General features: G+C 41.0%; 1 protein-coding gene across 2 annotated transcripts in view; it reads left to right on the top strand.

Moving 5' to 3' along the window:
- LOC121319516 (uncharacterized protein KIAA0930 homolog) overlaps positions 1-23,603 on the top strand; it is a 54,773-nt gene that overhangs the window by 19,014 nt on the left and 12,156 nt on the right. Inside the window, exons 2-7 of one of the 2 annotated variants that reach the window (XM_041257018.1) lie at positions 4,987-5,241; positions 5,783-5,931; positions 17,098-17,202; positions 19,392-19,469; positions 21,496-21,597; positions 22,690-22,830. In XM_041257018.1, coding sequence (XP_041112952.1) covers positions 5,821-5,931; positions 17,098-17,202; positions 19,392-19,469; positions 21,496-21,597; positions 22,690-22,830 — 537 coding nt within the window. In that variant the 5' untranslated portion in view covers positions 4,987-5,241; positions 5,783-5,820. The remainder of the gene's footprint in view (positions 1-4,986; positions 5,242-5,782; positions 5,932-17,097; positions 17,203-19,391; positions 19,470-21,495; positions 21,598-22,689; positions 22,831-23,603) is intronic. The other variant, XM_041257017.1, reaches the window with a different exon arrangement.

Raw genomic sequence — 23,603 nt, 5'->3', positions numbered from 1 at the left:
AGTAATGGAGTCAATCAATATTTTTAAATCAAATCTTAAAACCATTTTTTGTATTTGTCCTTTTAATAGCCAGCAGTTAAGAGCTCTGTTAGTTTAATTCAAGTGTATGTCTGTAAAGTACCCTGGGCTGCTTGTACATGAAGGTGGCTATATAAATTAAATTGATATGTTATTGTATTACTTTAGACATGGAATTCATTGGATAGGTTTACTCGCCTGTCGCAAACAAGTTGGAAGTCTTGGGTGAAATGTACTGAAGAGGCGCAATACTGTTTGCGACTTTTTTTAGGGAATGCTTTGCGGCAGCATATTCCCAGTCCACCTTTTCTCATGCATTGGCAGTTGTGCTCAGTGCATTTTTGAGGCGAACAGCGAAATACTGCTAATTCTGAGCTCATCCAGCTCATTCTGAGCATCTGTATAGGAATAGGAAACACACCTGTTCTATTAATGTGCAGGTGGATTGTAACTGAGCACAGCTTAGCACTGCACCACTGACTACCTTAAATCCAAACAGACAGTATACATTTGGCATATAGGCTGCTGCATATTAATGAGAATTGATTGTCCTCCTGTAAGTATCATAACTTGTCAGTGTGGCACTATGTTAATTGTCTAGGCTGCCAAGTTGTTGATGATGAATAATAATAATAATAATAATAATAATAATAATAATAATAATAATAATAATAATAATAATAAATAATAATAAACCGCTGAAATAATTTAGTCTCATTATAAAATAGTTTTTTATTCGTATTGTACACCAATGTGTGCAATGCAGCAGCATGATTTATTTTGTGTTACCATAGAGGTAGCCTACTACTGTACTGTATACTGTGTAGACATACTGTACAGATTTTTATTTATTTATTTATTTTAAACCCGACACCTCCTAATGCAAGACAAACATTTGTTTTAGCAAGGGACTACTCCTGTATGATTACGAAAAGCTTTTGATAGAAACACATTTTTATTTGGGGGTGAAGGTGGGGGCCTGTGACGGAAAGATGAGTTCTGGTGATGAATCTTCCTCCCGACCTGTGAGGGCGCTAAAGAACGAGAGGAGAAGTATCTGGAAGGGCTGGCCTGACAGTTCGTTTCCGGGTCAGGGAAGTGGGTCAGCCTGGAAAGAAGCGAGACTCTGTTGTAAGACCGTATTGATTTGAAAGGTAAACGAGAGGCAGCTGCAAGTAATAAGGCAGCTGCAACAGTTTACCTTGATGTCATGCAGGATGTCATACATATAGGGGCCAGGGTAACGCTGATCTTTTTCTTCGTTTGGGTAAACGTTCGGAGAGAGAAGGAGCGAGAGAGGAGCTCTCGTTGTTGCAGAGAATTACGTGTTGTGTTTTGTTGTGTTTGTTTTGTAATTGTCTGCGTTTTGCACCACCAGACAGTTAACTCACCGGTCCGGAGCTGTCGACCAGGGTCAGCACAATCCGGATCACCACTGCACGGAACCGTCACGAAATACAGTGTCTTCACCCACCACAAGCACGTCTGCACTCACCCAGGACTGGTGACCTTGTGATCGTTTTGTACGGGACTGTGCTCTATTATTGCTATCCCTGCGCTTTACACATTGTTGTGTATAGCCGGGGATTTATTATTTAACGGTCATCAGACGTGGATTATAAATAAAAGCACCTTTTCCACTGGAAACTGTTGTCTGCCTGTCACTCCTGCATCGCATCACCACTACACCTGTTCCCCTCCACTAGCCACTTTGCCACAGGGGGATGCATACTATAGATATCGCATGGAATATTAAACCCTAATTTGACGGAAAACAAATATATATATATAATTCTATATATATATATATATATATATAATATATATATATATATATATTATATATCTAATATAATATATATAGAATTATACATCTTATTTCTAAAATATATATACATCATAGTTTTACATCTGGTCTCCCCGACTCCGACTACATCCCTCAGAATGCCACAGGAGGGAGCCAAGATGAGGTTCATCTGGCTCAAATTATGAATGAAAGCCACCTGCCTGCAATTAACAGGCTGGTATTTAAACAGGACAAAAAGTTTGTTCTATGCAGTCTCCAGTCTGTGTGAAAAGAGAGGCTGTCACTGTAATTAATAAAATCACACGAAAACGCTTAAAACACTTCAAATTTTGTGTCTGGGTCTGTTTTTAAGGGGCTACAAAATCTTTCATATATATATATATATATATATATATATATATAACAGTATTAAAATAGTTAAAATGAAGAAGGAACAGAATGCATTGACAGGTGATATTTACACAAAAACAATCTTATTTTGATTCTTGCACTCTCTGTTGCATCTAAACAACTCAGCTCCTACTAATTATTTTAACAATGTTGCAAGACTCTGAAAATGTATAATGCTATAGATCTCACCAAGAAGACACAATAAATATTGGACCCTGTGGCAACGTGGCTGCTGATTGTGAACAGACGCAGAGGTGATGCAGTGCAAGAATAATCACAGACAATTGTAATCCGGTTTGGAAAAGGTTTTATTTTTAATCCGGGTCTTGTGACCAAAAGAATAAACCCCGGGAATACACAACAGTGTGAAATGCATGGAGCTAATAATAACAACGGGTTGCAGCCCATAACAATAAACACTTTATCCGTCCCACAATAATACTAAACATGCTCTTCAGTCCTGGGTTGCGTGCAATAGTGCTCGTACTGGGTGATAACAGGTTATTTTCTGTGACTGTAGTGCAGTGTTGATCCTGTTTTGTGCTTTCCCGTGGCGACAGCTCCGGATTCGTGTTTAGCCGTCTAGTGGTATACAAACACAGACAGTTACTTAAACAGACACGAACAAACAAACAAAACACTCACGAATATTTCTAGCACGCTTTTCTCTGCATCTCACACGGTCCTTCCAGTTTATAACAAAAACTCAAGCAAAGGAAAAGTTTTACGATTCTCCATCCCTTTTATGCTATCACACATGACCTTGGTAAACGAGTGCAGCTGTCTCTATTGCCTGCAGCTGCTACCTCGTTTACCTTCCGGGTCAATACGTTCCTGCAACGGAGTCTCGCCTTCTTCCAGGCTGACCGACTTCCGGACCCTGGAAATAAACTATCAGGCCAGCCCGTCCAAAGACTTCCCCTTTCGCTACTTTGCGCTCTCACAAGTTGGGAGGGAGATTTACAACCAGAACTCATTATACTTGTGCCACAGACGCTTATGCACTGATCATGTCTGAACGTCTTTCTGTCTGTTCAACCTTCACACTCTAAATGGAACACGATAACTGCCTTGATCTTCCCCAAACTGTTATCACACAGTCCTAGCCTCCTGTTGATGTTTCGGGATTGCAATCTGATAAACTCTTGACCTTGTTTTATTTGTAACCTTTTACTCATGCTTATTATGCAGTCATGAGGACATACACTGCATACACTGGTTTATTCATGTATTGCCAAGCAAGTTATTATCAATAATAGTATACCATCCTACATGATATGTATGTTACCATAATACTTTAGTGGGGGATACTGTATGTACAGGGTGAACAATTCTCTTGTCAATTGCCCTTTTTTGGCAGTGTAGGCAGCAACAGTATTTCAGACAAGATAAACCATCAAGCTGCCGTCCAACATTTTGGCAAAGCAACTGGAACCTTTCCCAATTTCCTCAGTTTAATTTATGCTTCCAGTTAAATTGCTTGTTGTTCAGCAAGTGTGACCTATCATGCATAAAGACTATCCATTACTCTGAAAATGAAAAAGAGCCGTGCATGTGTTTCCAAGGGACTGTGATCAACTGGGCTTTTTAGTAGAGCCTGTCCTAAAATTGTGAAGCACGGTATTGGTTTTCATTCACGCACTGTTCTTGTATAGAAGATTCATATGAAACTCTGGTGCTTTTGTGTTTTTACATTAGTAACTATGCATTGCAATTTCATATTTTCTATAGAAAATGTTGAATACATGTGGTCTAGTATTATAAATCTGGTTTTAATTAACCCTTTAAGGTACAAGGGACATAGGTGTCCCACAAATAACATAACACTTGTCATGAGTTATTGCTTTCGTCAGATATACTGGAACGTTATGAAACCATTTTCATAAACCGAGAGTGGCTTTGTGATTTATAAGATCAAATAGAAAGAAACTGCACTGTAACTGAGGGCTTCTTGTGGTGATTTACTTGAGACCAGTTATCAAGCTTATCCTTGTCCACACTGTGTCGTCATACTCCCCTAGTTTTAAGGTCAGTGCGTTGGCTTCCAGTGAAGCATCAGTTTGAATTTTAAAATCCCTCCGACTCATTTCTAAGACTGTCCATAACTTTGGTCCTGCTTATTGGTGTGAGGTCCCTAATCCTTATAAACCAGCCCGTCCTTGTGAGGTCAGTTTGTATGTGTGTCACAATGCCTGTCCTTTTCCATATCTAGAAAATGGCTTGTGCAGTTGTGTTGAAACATTCCCATGTTATTGAGAGCTTCGCAGCGGGTTGATGACGGTCATGGTGACTCCTCTGCTGACAGCTCTCATTTCATAATATGTGGCAGGGAATGTGTGAGCAGCTGGCATGCTCGTCCTGCATTAGGGCAGCCAGGACAAGCACTCGTATTAGACAGAGGCACTTGTGGTTGTTCTAAGGTAATCAGTTCATTACAAATGGAGGTCATTCCAAGAACAAAAGGGCTATTGCCATGGAACTGGAATAGAAAACAGACAAGCAGGCCCAGCCTCTGTGTGTGTCTTAATGTACACTTTGAAGGGATTGTATCGAGGTCGGGGGTTATTTTTTGCCCAGATTATTCTAAATACATAACATGTAAACAAACAAACACTTTCCTTTTCCATGAATCGAATGGCAAAAGTGTACTGTAATTAAATATTTTAGAATGTGACGGGTAAGAAAATTACTAGTTTTTTACACCCAAAATGTCAAAATGTCAAAACACTAGCGCTCGAAATAACAACAGTTTCATCTCTCCTGTTCCTCAGATTAGTCGGCCCGCTACTGGCATTGTTCAAACAATCAAGCACGAAAGCCAGGTCCACAAGCTGGGGAGAATTTAAAGTATACATGGAAGCTACTGGAAATCAAGAACCCCATTCACACTGGCACTTCTACCCGGGTCGCACTCCCACACATTGTGAAACCACGTACCTGGGTCGTACCCGGGTCAACACGCTTTGACCTGGGTTCAGTGAGACAAAATGCATGATGGCCAATGAAATAACAAGCCATACCTGCATGTAGGTTTCACTTCTTCAAGGAATATTTTTGTTTATTCTGTTTAGCCATATTTTTGTTGCTTGAGACGCACTATGAGCCAGATTGCAGCAGGGATGAAGAAACATTTGCTCTAATCAGCATTTGGTTGTCAATCCAGAGAAGCTTAGATGGACTGTAACAAGCTGCTTCTGGAGCATTGATTCGCGTATTGTTTACTTGCACCTGTCACCCAGGTCAACCCTGCTTTATCAAAGGAAGTGTGAAATTGCATAGCCGACCACAGGTGACCAGGGCCTGACCCGGGTAGGTTCCAACCCGGGTAGTGTGAAAGGGGCTAAGGTTATTACATTAGGTCAAAAATGCTATACCCCATTCCTTAATTATAAGATCCAGCACCTTTTCATTTTCAAATGAACCCCTGATTGGAACCCACTTAACAATCAGGAGGACTGAAGAACTGGCAACCTCCATTACTGTCGTCAAGCCAATCAGCCCTGTTCACCTGTTGAAACCGCTAGTAAGCGAGTGAGTCTAATAAGTGTTGCTGCTGTTGTTTTCTAGGGAGTTTTAAGGACGACCGGATAGTGTTCTGGACCTGGATGTTCTCCACCTATTTCATGGAGAGATGGGCCCCCCGACAGGATGACATGCTCTTCTATGTGCGGAGAAAGCTCTCCTACGTCAGTGAGGACAACGCAGAGGACAAAAAGGTAGGCTTTTCATAGGAACACTACTTCAGGGTTAGAAACTCACAGTAGCCCTGCACCCAGTCTTAGGTTTCAGAACCCCCCCCCCCCCCCCCCACCTCACCCCCTATTTTTATTGAAATGAACAGGTTGCCAGGAGTTTGAACAATCCACCAATCACAGGATGGATAAGTCGCCCCTGAGTGTGCTGGTTTACTGTTAGGAGCAGGAGGCTGAATATACACACTCCTGGCTCCAGATCATATACCTGAAAGGTAATACATTGTGCATGGGGTTATTGTACAACAGATGTCATCTCCTGCAGTTTGAGCGAGAGGCATGCAATGCGAAGCATTGTGAACAGACATCTCTTAGAATAAAACACAAAGTAAAACCTTATTATAAATCACAAAGACAAAGATTGTATTCAGGAAGTACAATTAAACAGACATGTCGTATTTTAGAAATGTGTTGCATTTTCTATGCACGGAATGACCCTACAATACACACAGAATACGATGTACAGTTCAGTGGTGATTGGTTGATTATTAGGACTGTATTGTTTTACAATAGACAATGGCTTATTTCACGGTATGTTTTTCAAGATATTTCACGAATAAACATATTTATCTAAGCGTTGTCACATTCAATATTGATTATTTTCTCTAGCTTTATTATACAACAAATGTCCCTAAATATTTTAAATGCTCATCTGAATGTTTTTATGTTCACCTTTTTAAATACGTTCTATTTGCAACATCAGTGAATTGTCAAGCTAAATAAAAACATATAATAAAAGTAAAAACAACAACAGACACGTGAAATGTCCCCTTCTTGTACTGGACAGAGTGATCTTCAGCAGAAATATTTCCCATCTTCGATGCAGCTGTTTTTGGTTGAAGACATTTTAAAGTGTGCATTCAAACTAAACCGGCTGCCAGGTTCTAAATGCAGTGTAACAGGTAGTGCGTCAATATGGCAAACATGTGCTGTTTATTTTCAAGTGATAAAAAATATGGCTATTTCTACTATTCTATAAGAAAATTGAATTTTCATGGGGAAGTACATATTACATGGCCACAATTTTAAATAATGTACCTAATTTGACGTTAGTTCAAAACCCAGGACTGGGTTCCGGATCTTTTTTGAACTGGAAATGTCAGACAGTAGCCGATCCCAGCTGGATTCGTCTGGAAGCACATGCCCTACACCAGAGCGATGACACAAAATAGTCAGGGCCTAATAAAGTGACCAGGCAGGGCTTTTGCAGCAAACCCTTCCTCTTATTTCACAGCCTGCAGTCTACAGTTCTACAGACAATTCCTGTGAGTATTGCACAGCCTGCACTGCACAGTTCTACAAACAAATGGCACATAAATGGTTGTTGGGGTCTTTGTAATGATCTAAACTAGTACCATTCCACTACAGGATTAGCAGATTTACTGTGTATAATGATTGGAGCAAAGACCTGGTCCGGAGTGTGCCTACTCCAGTTCTAACGAGTTTCCAATGTGAAAATAACGTCCATGAAAGGGAGGAGTGTGTGGCTTTCTGATTTAAACTTGAGAGAAGCTGTCAGCGGAAAATCTAACCTTTTAAACATCAGGTTTTGGTGATGCTCCCAGGGAAGTTTTTGATCTGCAGACCCTCTATGAACTTCTAATACAGAGCTGGAATTCTACTCCAGGTGCACAGAAAAAGACAGCTGTGGGGTAGATCTACTAAAGTGTTGCGTCTGTCACAGTCGTTGCAAACCAGAGTATAGCGTGAAAATGTATTAAACCAGCGCACGCTGTTAGCATCATTTTAACATTTTAACAATGCTTTGCAGCCGCAGTTCTTATTTGCGCTTTAGCTTAAATGAATATGTAATTCTGGGTGTTCCTGCAGAAATTCACAGAAACAGGGTGGAGACAGTGCAAGTGAGGGATCAAAAATATTGTAATGAGCTGTACTAAAGCTGTGGGCAATTGTGATACTTACAATTGAATCAATTTGATAAGAACTTTTGAAAGCATGTTTTAAACAGTCACAATTGTTGCTGGCATTTCCCAGTCTGCTTTTTCTTGTGTGTTGCCAGTTGTGCTCAGTGTATTTGAGACGATCACACAAGTACCTAATTTTCACTAAAGTCAGTGTGTACTTATAAGCCTTGAAAACAAATTTCTATGACATTCCTGGTTTTCCCAGCATGTTGGGGGGAAAAATAGACTGCACATGTGTGCCATCTGTATAGGACCATGATCTGTTGTGTGTTAATTGTCTAGGCTACTAAGTAGACCAAGTTAAAAATAATAATTATTATTAATTTAAAAACCCTAAAATCATTTAGTTTCAATTAAAGTAATCTTTTGTTCACATTTTACACCAGTGCATACATTGCAACAGCGGTATTTCAGGTTAGATTTCGTAAGTATATGGAAAACTGCAAACCAGCATTTAACTCAATATGTGAATGTAACATTATTCAGCAGGCATCATTCAACTTTATGAAGCAGAATAGTTAATCCTATAAGGTGATGCAAAACTTTTGTCCAGAGCCATACACCTGCACCCTCGATCATAGTTTTGTACTTAAGGTGATTTTGTTAGGGATAATTGCTTTAAATGATGTCTGTTACACCTCGTTTGGAAGGAGGAGAGCTCTACGTCACTTTCTCGGTGCTACCCCACTTCCCACTGGGAGTACAATCATACTATTGCAGTTTGCATCACCATCCGTCCACCTCCCCCTTCCCTGCCTCTACAACAGCCCCTAGGCTGATGCGGGGGTCTTCGATTGGTACGCTAAGCCCAGCGGACAAAAGGCCATATTCTGTACAAATACACTTGTTGTTTATGTGTATTCCATTGTCTGTTGTATTTAGAAGTCTGTTCATTTCAGAAAGTCCAACGAAATATTTAGGAAGTTTGTCTTTAACCTCCTGTGAACTAATCATTTTAGCATGATGTTTAAAAACATAAATGGAATAAATTACAGTGACTTATCTGTCATAAACTTGTGGCTTACCGCCACTTACAGAGAAGCAGTGTTACCCGCCTATCCGGTGCCATGCAATGTAACTGGAATCAGTGCCGAACATGGAGTTTTTATATATATATATATATAATCTGTAATACAAAATGAATCTGTAGCACGTGTCAAAACAGATGAGAGAAAGGAGCTTCATACCCTGGCTGGTCTTCCCTAGGGACTAAGCAAAGGTTAAATGTGCCATTTATTTTTGGGAAATGTATTTAATTGCAAAGGTCAGTATGTGCTGGAGTTGCAAGCTAATTCACAAGCCTTTCACCTCCGGGAGCCTGGGTTTGAGTCTGACTCCTAGCAAATGAGTTTGGGAGTCTTGTTATCCATGTCCAGACATCTTAATTTTTGAGGTATGTCTAGAGAAACGCTTATCTAATTTAACCAATTGTTTGAATCTGAGCTCCATCTATAAACAAAATAATATTTTAATATTTATCACATCTCGTTCTGCTAAGAACACGGTTATAATAAAAACGAAATAAAGCCTATGTTTCAACATTTGTCTTCATCAGAGCACAATATGTCGAAATGCGTAAGCCAAGACCATCAAACGATTTGAAGAAACTGGCACTCATGAGGACCGAACTAGGTCAGGCAGGCCAAGGGTGACCTCAGAATCAGAGAACAAGTTCATTCGAGTCACAAGTCTGCGAAACTGGTGATTAACTGCTCCTGAAATACAAGCTCAGCTAAATGCTACTAGAAGTACAGATGTTTCAACATCAACTGTTCAGAGGAGATTGCATGAAGCTGTCCTAACTGGAAGAATTGCTGCAAAGAAACCATTGTTAAGAGTGCAGAATAAAAGGAAGAGATTTGCCTGGGCCAAAAAACACAGAAACTGGACGTTTTGAGGAGTGGAAGTTGGTCGTATGGACCGATGAGTCAAAATTTGAAATATTTGGGTCCAACCGCCAAGTATTTGTAAGATGCAGAGAGGGTGAGCGCATGAGTTCTGCATGTGTGGTTCCCACTGTCAAGCATGGAGGATGCAGTGTCATGGTCTGGGGTTGCTTTGCTGGTGACAGAGTTGGTGATCTTTACCAAGTCCATGGTAACCTTAAGCAGAATGGCTATCATAGCATACTTCAGAGGCATGCCATTCCATCAGGATTACGGCTAGTTGGGCAGTCCTCCATTCTTCAGCAAGATAATGACCCGAAACACTCCTCAAAGTTCAATCTAATGACCTGGCCTGCCCAGTCTCCAGACCTCAATTCCATAGAACTTGTATGGGACGAACTGGACAGAAGAGTCAAAGCAAAACTACCCACAAGTGTCCTACATCTCTGGGAATTGCTACAGAAGAGCTGGGGAGACATATCGGGTGATTTCCCGCTGAAACTTGTTAACCGAATGCTTCGTGTTTGTGAGGCTGTTATTAAGGCAAAGGGTGGCTATTTTGAGGAGTCCAAGATTTAGAGACAATTTTCAATTTTCTTGAACATTGCTTTGATACTCCTTATGTTTTGTTTTGTATATTGTAACATGTGTTTTCATTTTCAAGTATTTACAGAAACGTATACGACGTAAAACATTGTCAATTATGAAAAAAAACCAAGTTTCCAGCAAGTGTAATAAAACTTTTGACTGGTATTGTATATAATATATACACACACTCCCTTCTGCCTGGTATTGAAGGATATCTACATCATCAGATGGAAAGAAACGCAAATGGATGGAGATGCAGATGGATCTCATTAGTTTACTGTAAAGATACGTCTTAGTTGGTGCTTACCTTGGCAAGAGTCGAGTTCAAATCAGTATGAAGTTTTAACATCTACTCTCATGTAATGGAAATCAATTTATATATATATATATATATATATATATATATATATATATATTATTAAATATATATATGTATGTGTGTGTGTGTGTGTATATATATATATATATATATATATATATATATATATATATGTGAGATAGCAGGGAGGGGGTTAAAATCCTTCCCTGCTAAAAACCTTGTGAGAATGCACATTTGGGTGTTATGGGGTTTAATTGGGTAATTGTTTTATTGTTTAGTAATCCCTTGCACCTGGTGGTAATTGTAAATTAGAGCCAGGTGCAGGGTATTTAAGAGAGGCAGCCAGTCTGTTCCAGGCTGCTGCTGAGAGAAGAGCCCGACTGTGTGAGTGAGCAGTCGTATTGAGGTATTGTGTAAGGGTGTGTTTTTGAATGTTTGGGGCAGGTAAACGGTTTAGCCGTCCTGCGTGATAGTTAGGTTCCTGTTTATGTTTAGTGAGTGCTCCAAATAGGAGCTAGGTGTTTGTTTTGTGTTTATTTCATTTGGTGTTTATTAAAAGTGCGCGTGAGCGCTGTTTCAGTAGAATCCTGTGTGTTGGGTCGTGATTCAGAAGGGAGAAGAACCCGTGAGAGCCTGTGTGGCAAGCAAAAAGGTGACATATGGTACCAGAAGTGCCCTTCTGACTCAACACGCAACAATGGATTTGCAGGAGCTCATAGCTCAAATAAAGAGAAACACTGCTGCTCTAAATGAGCAAAATAAAAAGTGGGAAGTGGAACTGGGACTTCCAGAGCCGGAACCAACGGCGCTGGTGTCAATGTTTAAGAGGTGGGTGAGCTCAACACTGGAGCCGCCGCTCCCAGAGCCCAGAGGGGAGGAGGTGCCGCTCCCAGAGCCCAGAGGGGAGGAGGTGCCGCTCCCAGAGCCCAGAGGGGAGGAGGTGCCGCTCCCAGAGCCCAGAGGGCAGGAGGAGGAGGAGGAGGAAGTGAGGTGCCCACCTCCATCACCCCAGCGAACCAGTCCGGCACTGCTAGGTGCGGTTCCTTGCCCCTTGCTCCTGGACACCCTGCCGGTCTTCCTAGACCTTCCTGCGCTGGACCTGGAGCCCAGGAATCTGCAACATTGGCCACAGCTTTTCCCCTGGTTCCCTGCTCCGCTCTTCCCGAGCACCCAGACGTCGCTGGGCTGCTGCCAGACGTCGCTGGTGCTCCCCCTGTTCGCTGCTTCGCTCCCCCTGGGTGATCGGACATCGCTGCGCTGGTCCCCAGTGGAAGATCTCTGTCCACTGCTGCATCCTCCTGTTCCCCGGTCATCGCTTCGGTCGGCCATGTCATCCCGGTGGGGTCCCTTGTCGCCGGTTCAAGCTCCCTTCCCGGAGGTGCCGGAAGGTTCGACCCACCCTCAAGCCCGCCCGTGGAAGAGGGCGGAAATGGACATTTCTGGACTTGAGGGTGGGTGGTTGTGTTTTAGGGGAGGGGGTGGCCTTGGTATGGCCTATCAGTGTTTCACACTTGGGGGGGAGGATGTGTGAGATAGCAGGGAGGGGGTTAAAATCCTTCCCTGCTAAAAACCTTGTGAGACTGCACATTTGGGTGTTATGGGGTTTAATTGGGTAATTGTTTTATTGTTTAGTAATCCCCTGCACCTGGTGGTAATTGTAAATTAGAGCCAGGTGCAGGGTATTTAAGAGAGGCAGCCAGTCTGTTCCAGGCTGCTGCTGAGAGAAGAGCCCGACTGTGTGAGTGAGCAGTCGTATTGAGGTATTGTGTAAGGGTGTGTTTTTGAATGTTTGTGGCAGGTAAACGGTTTAGCCGTCCTGCGTGATAGTTAGGTTCCTGTTTATGTTTAGTGAGTGCTCCAAACAGGAGCTAGGTGTTTGTTTTGTGTTTATTTCATTTTGTGTTTATTAAAAGTGCGCGTGAGCGCTGTTTCAGTAGAATCCTGTGTGTTGGGTCGTGATTCAGAAGGGAGAAGAACCCGTGAGAGCCTGTGTGGCAAGCAAAAAGGTGACATAAATATATATATATATATATATATATATATATATATATATATATATATATATATATATATATATATATATATATATATATATATAAAGGGGTGAAATAGAACAAGGTGATTGGGCCTCTTGAATTGACTGGAGCACAGAGGAGGTATGAGGCAAGCACTTTCAATTGCTTCTGTCTCACAAGGTGCTTCTGTCTCACAAGGTGCTGATCTGTATTCCGGGCAGTATTGGTGCTTTTATTAAACCTGCTAAAAGGGGACAGCAGGCTTACAGGGCGATGACATCATCTCTGCAATGTGCGGCTGAGCAAGGATGTGTCAGAGAGCCGCAGTCTCCTACAATTATCTTCAGCTTATTCTAAAACATGATTCACTCAGCTCCCTCTAGAACGCTCCTTGTTCAGGCATATTATTAAATGGCCAAGTGCCAGGAGTTTGAGCAATCAGGACCCTGTGAAATCAACTCTGACAAGTGTCGGGGTCAATTCCTGTTCTTCAATTCCAATTCCTTTTTAAAATCAATTCCCAATTCAAATTCCTATGTACAAATTCTAACACATAATTGATCAAAATTGCAATTAGCAGTATTCTGTTATAATGAGCTTCTCACTGTGGCAACAACTTACTTCATTTCCAGACAATTAAATTAGCTTCAAATGAGAGCAATGACAATCATAACAATTTTTATGTCTGTAAAATATCAATTCAGATTCCAGTTCCTTCGAAAGTTAAGCATGTATAATAACTACAGAAATGATTCATTTTGAATGTGACAACGCTAGTATTGTTTAATTGTGAAATATCTTGAAATACTTATTTTTAGCCGTGAAGTGCAGTGAAAAGCCATTTTTTACTGTGAAAAAAATACAGTTCTAACCATGAGTTTTTCATCCATTCAGCATCAAACACTAAGATATTTGTGAGGAACTGTAGAAGTGCTGTCACTGGTGAAGGTATTGACTAACATTTTTCACTTTGTTTCTCAAACCTTGACTCATTTTATAACAGTTTTATTTCTCCTCCCATGAAGATGATCCATCAGGCAATCTGCTGGCTCAATGAGTGCACCAGTTAAAATTGCTTACCCTTCCTGTCTGCAAGGCCGCCAGCTTATAGACAGGATAGATTGCTATTGAGGCTTTTCTGTGTGTTAGTTCCCTTCCAGCGACACATCTAGCAGTCAAGACAGTGAGTAATTCATTACATTTAGACCTGACCCCAGGGCGACACTTCTAGGAAGGAGGCTGAAGCAAAGGGGCACGATTTAACATCCTGAACTCGCTCTCAAATCCAAATCTGTGCAGACCCCCCCTCTTAAATTACACACAGATTTTATTTTGCGCACTCAGTTACTCAGTTACTCAGTTACCCCTAGTATCTGCATGCACCCCAACCCACATGCCTGAAGACTAGTGCAAGGCATGACTAATATGTTTAGACACTAGCATTACTGTACAACATGGGTTTGTAATGTGTCCCTTGCTCCCTGTATACATATAGTGATTGAACAATATGTTTAAAATTCAGTTCTGACGCTTGTACAATATATAGCAAGTCACTACAGCAGTACTTCAGCAGGCTATTATGTGATATGGAACTGAAACCAGCGATGTTGTGTAAAATGTGTAAAAGCAAAGTGACCCTTGTGTGGCTTCAATAACAAGGGTTAAAACATGGCCATGGCGGGCATTTCTTAAAAGACAGGTGAAATTGAAATTCTGTGAAAACTTGTCAAGGTTCTAAAAAGGGTTTCTGGGCCTTTTCATTAACAGCATTTGCAAAAGTCCCTTTTTAACATATTCAGTGCCATTGGCCCTATTTTCAGGGCAGGCTTTATTGGAGCGTTTTTAACTGGCATCCTACCTGCTATTTAATTGTTCTCTTTTAACTATGTTGTTATGATAAAGTATTTGTGTTGTGTTAACTGCAAAAGTTAAGTCAAGTGTAATGTTTCAAATTACGTAACTGTAGCTTGTGTTCTGATTTTCAAAGAAAAATGTATTTGGCACTTAATGGTTTAAAGTTGAAAAGTACCAGGTCTCCTTTCCCGCTCCACTTTTGTAGATCAACTTGGATATGAAACCTTTATTCAAAAAGAAAAATCCTATTGAGATTAAAATCTCTTTTTCAGAGACACTTGGTCAAAAAGGTGACATATCATATTAAAAAAAAACCCACGCACATTCATTCTTATAAGCAGAACCTTCCTCCTAGCGACTCCTTCTCCCAACTCTCTGTAGACTCTGCTACTTCCACCCTCTTCTCTATCGACTCCCTCTGTCCCTTCGCCTTTCGACCTGTCCGCCCCTCCCCTCCCTAACCCTGGCTCAACTCTGTGCTCCGCTCAGCAAGAACCAAACTGCTCTGCTGAAAAGAAATGGAGGAGAACCAAACTCCCTGCTGCCCTTGACCTCTACCGCTCCCTCCTCTCCTCCTTCTCTACTCTCTCCTCTGCTAAACACTCTTTATTCCAATCTATTATCCAAACCTCCACTAACAACCCACAGAAACTGTTATACCTTCTCCTCTCTCCTCAACCACCCCTCTTCTCCTCCCTCATCTTTCTCCTCTGACAACTTTGCCTCTTTCTTCTCCTCTAAAATCTCTGATATCCGCAAATTCTTTAAGACCTCTCCCTCCAACGTCAACACTCTGTCTCCCCTATTAACTCACCCTCCTTCTCCTCTTTCTCTCCCCTCTCAGACTCTGACCTCTCCTCCTTCCTCTAGGGCCACAAACCCACCACGTGCACCCTGGACTCCATCCCCACTCGCCTCTTTCAAGCTGCTGCTCCTGCTCTACTCCCCTTCAACACCTCCGTCCTCTCTAGTCTCTTTCCCTCTGCCTTAAAAAGCCTCTAGCACCCTCCTCAAAAAAAGACCTACCCTCGACCCCACCACCCTCCAGAACTACCGTCCTTTCTCCCTCTTACTTTTCCTCTCTAAAACGTTCGAGCGGGCAGTACACCGCCAGCTCTCTAACTCACTAAACTCTGCCCATGCTGCCTCTCTCTGCTCTGTCTTAATTCTCCTTGATCTCTCTGCTGCCACACCTCACCCTCTCTCAACAGGAGTCCCCCCAAGGATCAGTCTTTGGTCCTTTTCTGTTCTCTTTCTACACCCGCTCCCTTGGCCCCCTCGTTGCATCCTATCGTTTCTCATACCATTTCTATGCTGATGATACTCAGATCTTCCTCTTCCTCCCGCCTGACCCAACTATCCCCTCCTGTATTTCTACCTGTCTGTCTGCTATCTCCTCCTGGATGTACTCGCATCACCTCAAACTCAACTTCACTAAATCTAACCTCTTTTCTTTCCCTCCTCATCTGATCTCTCTATCTCTGTTCCTCTGGAATCTACCACACGCTCTCCCTCCTCCTCAGCCAAGAACCTTGTAGTAACCCTAGACCCCTACCTCTTTACTCCCAGCACATCTCCACTCTCGCACGCACCTGCCGGTTCTTCTTGAGCAACATATGAAGAATCCGACCCTTCCTGACCATCTACTCCACGCAGCTCCTCGTCCAGGCCCTGTTACTCTCCTGCCTAGACTATTGCAACTCTCTCCTGGCCAGCCTCCCTGCGTCCGCTACCCGTCTGCTCCAGCTCATCCAGAACTCCACTGCTCACCTGGCATTCTCTCTTGTCAACGCTGTTATCCACTCTTGAACTGCCCCAATATCAGATGCTTTGTATTTGCTCTTATTAGGACTGAAGTCATTGTATTTTGTGTCTTGCCCTTAATTGTACTGTAATTCTTGATATGTATTTTTTTTTGTATACAACTGTAAGTCGTACTGGGTAAGGGCATCTGCTAATAATAATAATAATAATAATAATAATAATAATAATAACCAATACAAACAAGTTAATCAAATTACAAAAAAAAAAACACTTTAGGAGTACCAGCAAAAACGAAGCATGTCTCAGCTACGTAGATGTTTAAACTCCTTTAAAGATATCAAGACAGTAAGGTTCAGTTCTCCCTGAACTTTATTCCACTTTAGACCATGGAGTAAGAAAACTGAAGTTCTATACAAACATTAGAACTGCGAAACTTAGAACAGTCTGAGATCTGTGATTATAATTACTAGAGAGGTAATTAGCTGTTTATTAAGGTAACTCTGGATTTTGCCAAGGATAGCCTCATTGACAGTTCTGTTCCAGTGTTTCAGTCTTGGCAAAGATAAAGAAGTCAGACCAGTGAACTTGAGTGAACCTGAGACCAGGGACCCCCTCTTGTCCCACGGCCTCGTTCATTAAGCTGTGCTAGTGAGCCTGAGACCGGGGACCCCCTCTCATCCCACAGCCTCGTTCAGTAAGCTGTGCCAGTGACCCTGAGACCCGGGACCCCCTCTCATCCCACAGCCTCATTCATTAAGCTGTGCTTATTTTCCCGGCAGGTTGAAGTTGAGGTTTATCGGAGGGATTCCAAAAAGCTTCCTGGACTGGGAGACCCAGACATCGACTGGGAGGAAAGTGTCTACCTGAACCTCATTCTGCAGAAGGTAGGAGAGGGACTACGGCTGTCCACTTTCTACTGAGATTTAACCCATTCAGTGTCCTCATTTCAGCATTTTTAACTGGCATCTACCAGTTGTTTTAATTTTCTCTAATTATGAGAACGTAAGAAAGTTTACAAATGAGAGGAGGCTATTTGGCCTATCTTGCTCATTTGGTTGTTAGTAGCTTATTGTTCCTAGAATCTCATCAAGCAGCTTCTTGAAGGATCACAGGGTGTCAGCTTCAACAACATTACTGGGGAGTTGGTTCCAGACCCTCACAATTCTCTATGTAAAAAAAGTGGCTTCTATTTTGTGTTTTGAATGCCCCTGTGTCTAATCTCCATTTGTTACCTCTGGTCCTTCTTTCTTTTTTCAGGTCAAAAAAGTCCCTTGGGTTGACTTTGTCAATACCTTTTAGAATTTTAAATGCTTGAATTAGGTCGCCACGTAGTCTTCTTTGATCAACACTGAATAGATTCAATTATTTTAGCCTGTCTGCATATGACATGCCTTTTAAACCAGGAATAATTCTGGTCATTCTTCTTTGCACTCTTTCTAGAGCAGCAATATCTTTTTTGTAGCGAGGTGACCAGAACTGAACACAATATTCAAGATGAGGTCTTACTAATGCATTGTACAGTTTTAACATTTCAACACTTTTCACAATGTATCTAAGCATTTTGTTGGCTTTTTTTATAGCTTCCCCACATTGTCTAGATGAAGACATTTCTGAGTCAACAAAAACTCCTAGGTCTTTTTCATAGAGTCCTTCTTTAATTTCAGTATCTCCCATATGATATTTATAATGCACATTTGTATTTCCTGCGTGCAGTACCTTACACTTTTCTCTATTAAATGTCATTTGCCATGTGTCTGTCCAGTTCTGAATCTTGTCTAGATATTTTTGAATGACTTTTGCTGCTGCAACAGTGTTTGCCACTCCTCCTATTTTTGTGTCACTGGAAATTAAAAAAGTTTGCTTACTATACCAGAATCTAAATCATTAATGTAGATTAGGAACAGCAAAGCACCTGTGATACTCCACTGGTTACCACACTCCATTCTGCGGTTTCTCCTCTAATCAGTACTTTCTGTTTTCTACTTGTTAACCACTCCCTAATCCATGTACCTGTGTTTCCTTGAATCCCTACTGCGTTCAGTTTGAGAATTAATCTTTTATGCAGGACTTTGTCAAAAGCTTTCTGGAAATCTAAATAAAGCATGTCATATGCTTTGCAGTTATCCATTATCGATGTTGCATCCTCAAAAAAATCAAACAGGTTAGTTAGACATGATCTCCCTTTGCTAAAACCATGTTGACTGTCTCCCAGCATAGTTCAACCAGGAATAGATTAAAATGCTATGCAATGGAAGGCTTATTTCCATCCTTAAAACAGCCTTTATTAGCCAATCAGAAGTTCTTTCCTTGTTTCAACCAGCCTAAAATTTTCCTTTAAATATTCCCCAAACACGGCATTTATACTGGGCCAACAATAAAACCACAAAGTAACCTACACTTCCTTTGGTTGTGTTTTATGTACTGCTTCAGATCTCAAAATAAATCTACATTTTGTAACACGATGAAGGCACTAGCTGAAAAGTTTATTTGCTCGGCTGAAGTTTTATAGTGTAATCTGTAACTGAGTGTTTTGCAAGTTAAGGAAAATCACTAAACTGCTGTTTCCTCTTGCTGTTAATACCATTCTGTAAAGACTAAAGACACCGGGGAAAAGTTGAATTTTAGAACTTCTTTTTACATGGAATACAAACTAGGTTTTTACTGCAGTATGTAAGTGGTGACCTGTATTTTTCTCTCTTAATTATTAAACTTTTTCAAAAATATAATTTGTTTGATTACAAAAAGTAATAGCTAAAAATAATTAAATTCATATTTTTTAAATAATTTGACATAAGATTGAAATTGACATGGAATAAGGAAGTTTTAAAAAGTAATATAAAACCAAAATCTTTACTGTTGTTGAAGAGCTCCTAGCGCTGCACCCCGTATTTAAAAAGCAGTTCAGTCTGCCAGCATCACTCTGCAGCAAGAAGAATATATTTCCATTGAGAAATTGACTCCCATTTCCCCTTCCCAATATTTAAGGAATAATTTCTTCAGTGTTATTGATGAATAGCTCAATATAACGTTGAATTCATGCTTAGTGAAAGGGGGGCCTTTTCTCTTTTTCTAGTTGGACTATGTTGTCACGTGTGCCGTGTGCACGAGGTCGGACGGAGGGGACATCCATATTCACAAAAAGAAGTCACAGGTGAGAGGTCATGAGTTTTATACCTGTACTGAGATCATAGAGTGAGGTCTTTTGTAAAATGGATCCTCCTATTAACTTCCCTCTTTCTTTAAATTTTGATAAACTTGACACTAGTGTATCTGAAGAAAGTATTGCCGAAATCACTACAAACTTTTTAAAAACAAATGTTTTTCCGGCTGCGCTTTTGTTTTTAGTAAACAGTCTCAGCGCGACACAGCACCTGCGGGCCTACAAGCATTATTCAGGGACTGTGGCAGTTGATTTTTGACTGAACCATTTCACCTCTTGTGATATACAAAAATAACTCTGTTTTTAGTTTGAAAGCTGTTCTTGACTGCAATATTCATTTGTGTGGTCTATAATAAGTGAATGTGTTGTGTTTAAGGTGTCTTATTGTTTAAGAAACATAATTTTCACAACATTTGTGCTGCCAAAATTGCTCAGGTTCACTTCGCTGCCCTCTCGCCCAAACTGCACAAGATGACGTCTCTTACACAATAAGAGACACCCCACACACAACGTATTCACCTGTAAACACAATAGACAAAAGCACTTTATCCATATTCAGTTTGCCTATTTTATGACCTTTATCCTGGAGGTCAAAGATTTCCCGCAGTCCTTGCATGTGGCCTTGTTTACCTGTGTGACAATGACCTTCACGATCAGGGTCATAAATTACATGTTAAACTGTTTTCAGTCTTTTCAGCTTATTTATGTTTTACCATAGAAATATGCTTTGGTGACTCATGTTTGAGGGGGCATTGCTGTGCACATTATACAGTTACCAGTAATATCAGTTTACTAGATACTTAAATAAATCAATCCTCTAACTCATGAGTAGCCATGACATGGCACTGAGACTCTTAGCACAATGAGGTGATATACCAGTGAAGGAAACTCGGATATGATATCCTCCTACAGAGAACACAAAGGTACTAGTCAGCCATTTACGATCAGACCCTCTTCAAAATCAGATTGACAAACCATTATGTTAAAGGGCAAAATCCAGCTGAGACAGTCGTAAAGAGAGAAATGTTAGAATCCCCTGCTGAGGGTCCTGGAGTGGGTCACACAGTCAGAGGAGCGCAGGTTCAAGTCGTGGCTGTGCGAGGTCGGCGGTCTTCACTGGGGATTACAGAGGGAGTGTTGCATTGACTCCCAATACAATACAACAGAGATACAGCAACAACCAACAAACTGATATGAATCGCAGTGATGATGCACTAATCAGCTGTTTACAGCATCTAGCGACGAACTAAAGCAGAGGTCTCATTGAACAGAATATGGATTATGTACATCAGTTGCTGAATTACCTTCCAAGCTGCAGTGCTCTCTCTTTCTGTCTGTCTCTCTCTCATGCTGTGACTTGTACCTCCCTTCCCTCTTCTCCCTAGGTGACTTTGCACCATCCTTGTCTGCTGTCTTCCTTTTACTCCCTCCTTTGTTTGAATCACACAGCAGTCAGCATCAAAAGAGAGTTTGAAATGATGCTGTGGCTAAATGAAATAAGGAAATCAAGAATATTTTGAGCAAACAAAGCAGTGCGTCAGGCAGGCAGCTCAAACATTTCAGTAAACCTCAATAAAAATAAACTGCTCTTTGTTAGTCCCGGGTGCCCAGTGAGCATTTGTACAATAGGAAAAAATACCATTTAAAAAAAACATGTCTGGGTCCTGGCCCTTTATAAAGGTTTCCCAAAGTAAAAGCACAGTAAAGTGTAATAAAATACAATGAAAACATGGCAAAGCATAGATAAACATTGTAAAGAATAATAAGGTATAGTAAAGCATATTAATAAACGTGGCAAACCAGGGTCAACTGCATAAAAAGTATAGCCATGGGATATGTTTTTTAAGGGAGGTGGAACCTGTTTGACCCAGTTTGGGACAGTTGGGGGAACAAGGGGGCATTATTAACTCCTGACAAAACTGCTGGAAAGAGGCCCATGACTGCGTGGCAGGCAGGGGGATTCAGGTCAGGACTGAGGTGGTGTCTGAACCAGGCCTTTTCTGTCTCTCATTCACAGCAAGTATTTGCCTCGCCCAGTAAGAACCCCATGGATAGCAAGGGCGAGGAGTCCAAAATGAGCTTCCCAAACATATTCTTCATGATCGACAGCTTTGAGGAGGTACGTTCATGGTCGTGGTAAAGCACCTTCAATTCCAGTTACAAAGAAAACATTTAATATCAGGACATGACAGGCAGTCGTTTTGTAATGTTTTTGAGTATGTACAGTAGACTCAGTGTTGCACACAATTAAGTTTGAAAGATTAAGTAAAATTTACAAATCAGAACCGTGGTAACTGAAGCCATGGTTTTGAAGGCTGTTGAACTGCAGTGTTGTCTGTGTTTGAGATTACAAAAATGCACAAAGCGAAATTTTAAGAAGGTTTTTCCATAAAAAATAATTCATATGTAATTAAATATGTCAACGTAACAGTATTCGGCAGGTTTCATTCAAATTTATGAAGCAAAATGTGTTGATTCTATAGGGATATGCAAAACTTTTGTCCATAGCTGTGCTTGTCTGTTTCATGCTGCTCACGAGTACTCTCTGCAACAATTGCACTTGGCCAGCACATGCACTGATGCTGGCCGTGTGTAAACCAGTGGCGTGACTGTTCCTTATGGAATTATTTCACCAATGAGGATGACCAAATAACCAACGGGAGGCTTGTTTATGGCCATTCTTCTGAGTGAAATAAACACAGCACAGCATAAACGTTCTGGAGTTTTTATAACAAGCACAGGGATGGGAATAAGATTCCGTTACACAGCAGTTTGATCCATTCCTGGTTTTACTATGAGTTTAAAGTTACCTATACGATGTGACTGATCAAGTGGAACCTGGAAAGGGGGAAATTGTTATGCAATAGGAGTTATGCTTATTTCCATCCCTGAAGTACAAAATTAAATACGTTGAACTAAATTTAAACAGCTGAATTTGGAGAATGACTTTCCTTAGATCAAGCTCCACATCTGCTTGGCAACGTTATGTGTAATTTGGAGTCATTTTGTCCTTCTGATTTGAACGATTGATTCCAAAATGAGATTGAGTAAAAACCAATATTAATTCAACCGCATTAGATATGAAACATTTATTCAGCAATTGATGTTGTCAACGTATAACACACTGTTCTATAACTTCGAGCTCATCAATAACCCTGTTTCCCTCGTTGGTGTGGGAGACTGCGCTGTGTAAGGTGTCTGTTCTGTGCAGGTGTTTGGAGACATGACTGTGGGAGAGGGGGAGATGGTCTGTGTGGAGCTGGTGGCCAGTGACAAGAACAACACCTTCCAGGGGGTCATCTTCCAGGGGTCCATCCGATATGAAGCTCTCAAGAAGGTCTATGACAACCGGGTGAGTGGCTGGAATTCACATAGCCTTGGGGTGGTTTATACAGGAGCACAGTTAACCCAAACCATTACTTTAAACACAATACAGAAACCAGGACCAGAGGACACAGTTGAAAATGGTCAGGACAGAGGGTAGGAGACACTTCTTCACACAGTGGTGAGGGAATAGAATGGGTTACCTAGTTATATTGTTGAGGCAGAATCACTTGGATCCTTTAAGATCCAACTTGACAAAGTTCTGAGATCAATCTGCTGCTAGGATCAGAACTATTGTATACAGCCTACAATGTAGATGGTGAAGTAAAACAAAAATTGTGTTTTCTCTAGTGTTTCCCTATCTTCCTATAAAACACTGTCATTGAGTCATGTATGATGAATCAGTAGTCACAGTGAAGAATTCTCAGTACCTCTTAACCTGTGTACTGATGTCACCCTGTGCATAGAACACACGGCATAGTTTTGAGTTTTTTGAAAACAAAAAAAAAAGGGGGGGGGGGGGGGGGGGGGTTTTGAGTTTTTTAATAAAAAGTTAATACATCCTGTATACTGTGTCTCTTATTATTTCAAAGCACTACCTCCAGTCTTTAATTAACTCTTTTGATAAGGTGAAACATATAGAACCAAACAATGAAGTGATATATTCCAAGCACACTCAGTGTGCTTTGTATCTCAGGTTGTAACACTGGCATGATTTTTTCATGAGTTAATTAAAAAGAATAGAGGAAACACTTTGAAAATACTGCCACAGTTTAAGGAAAAAGCTCTGGCTTAAACTGC

Source organism: Polyodon spathula, chromosome 8 (assembly GCF_017654505.1).
Source record: "Polyodon spathula isolate WHYD16114869_AA chromosome 8, ASM1765450v1, whole genome shotgun sequence".
Lineage (NCBI taxonomy): Eukaryota > Metazoa > Chordata > Actinopteri > Acipenseriformes > Polyodontidae > Polyodon > Polyodon spathula.
The sequence above is the reverse complement of the archived record's forward strand: the minus strand, read 5'-3'. Positions and strand labels throughout refer to the sequence as shown.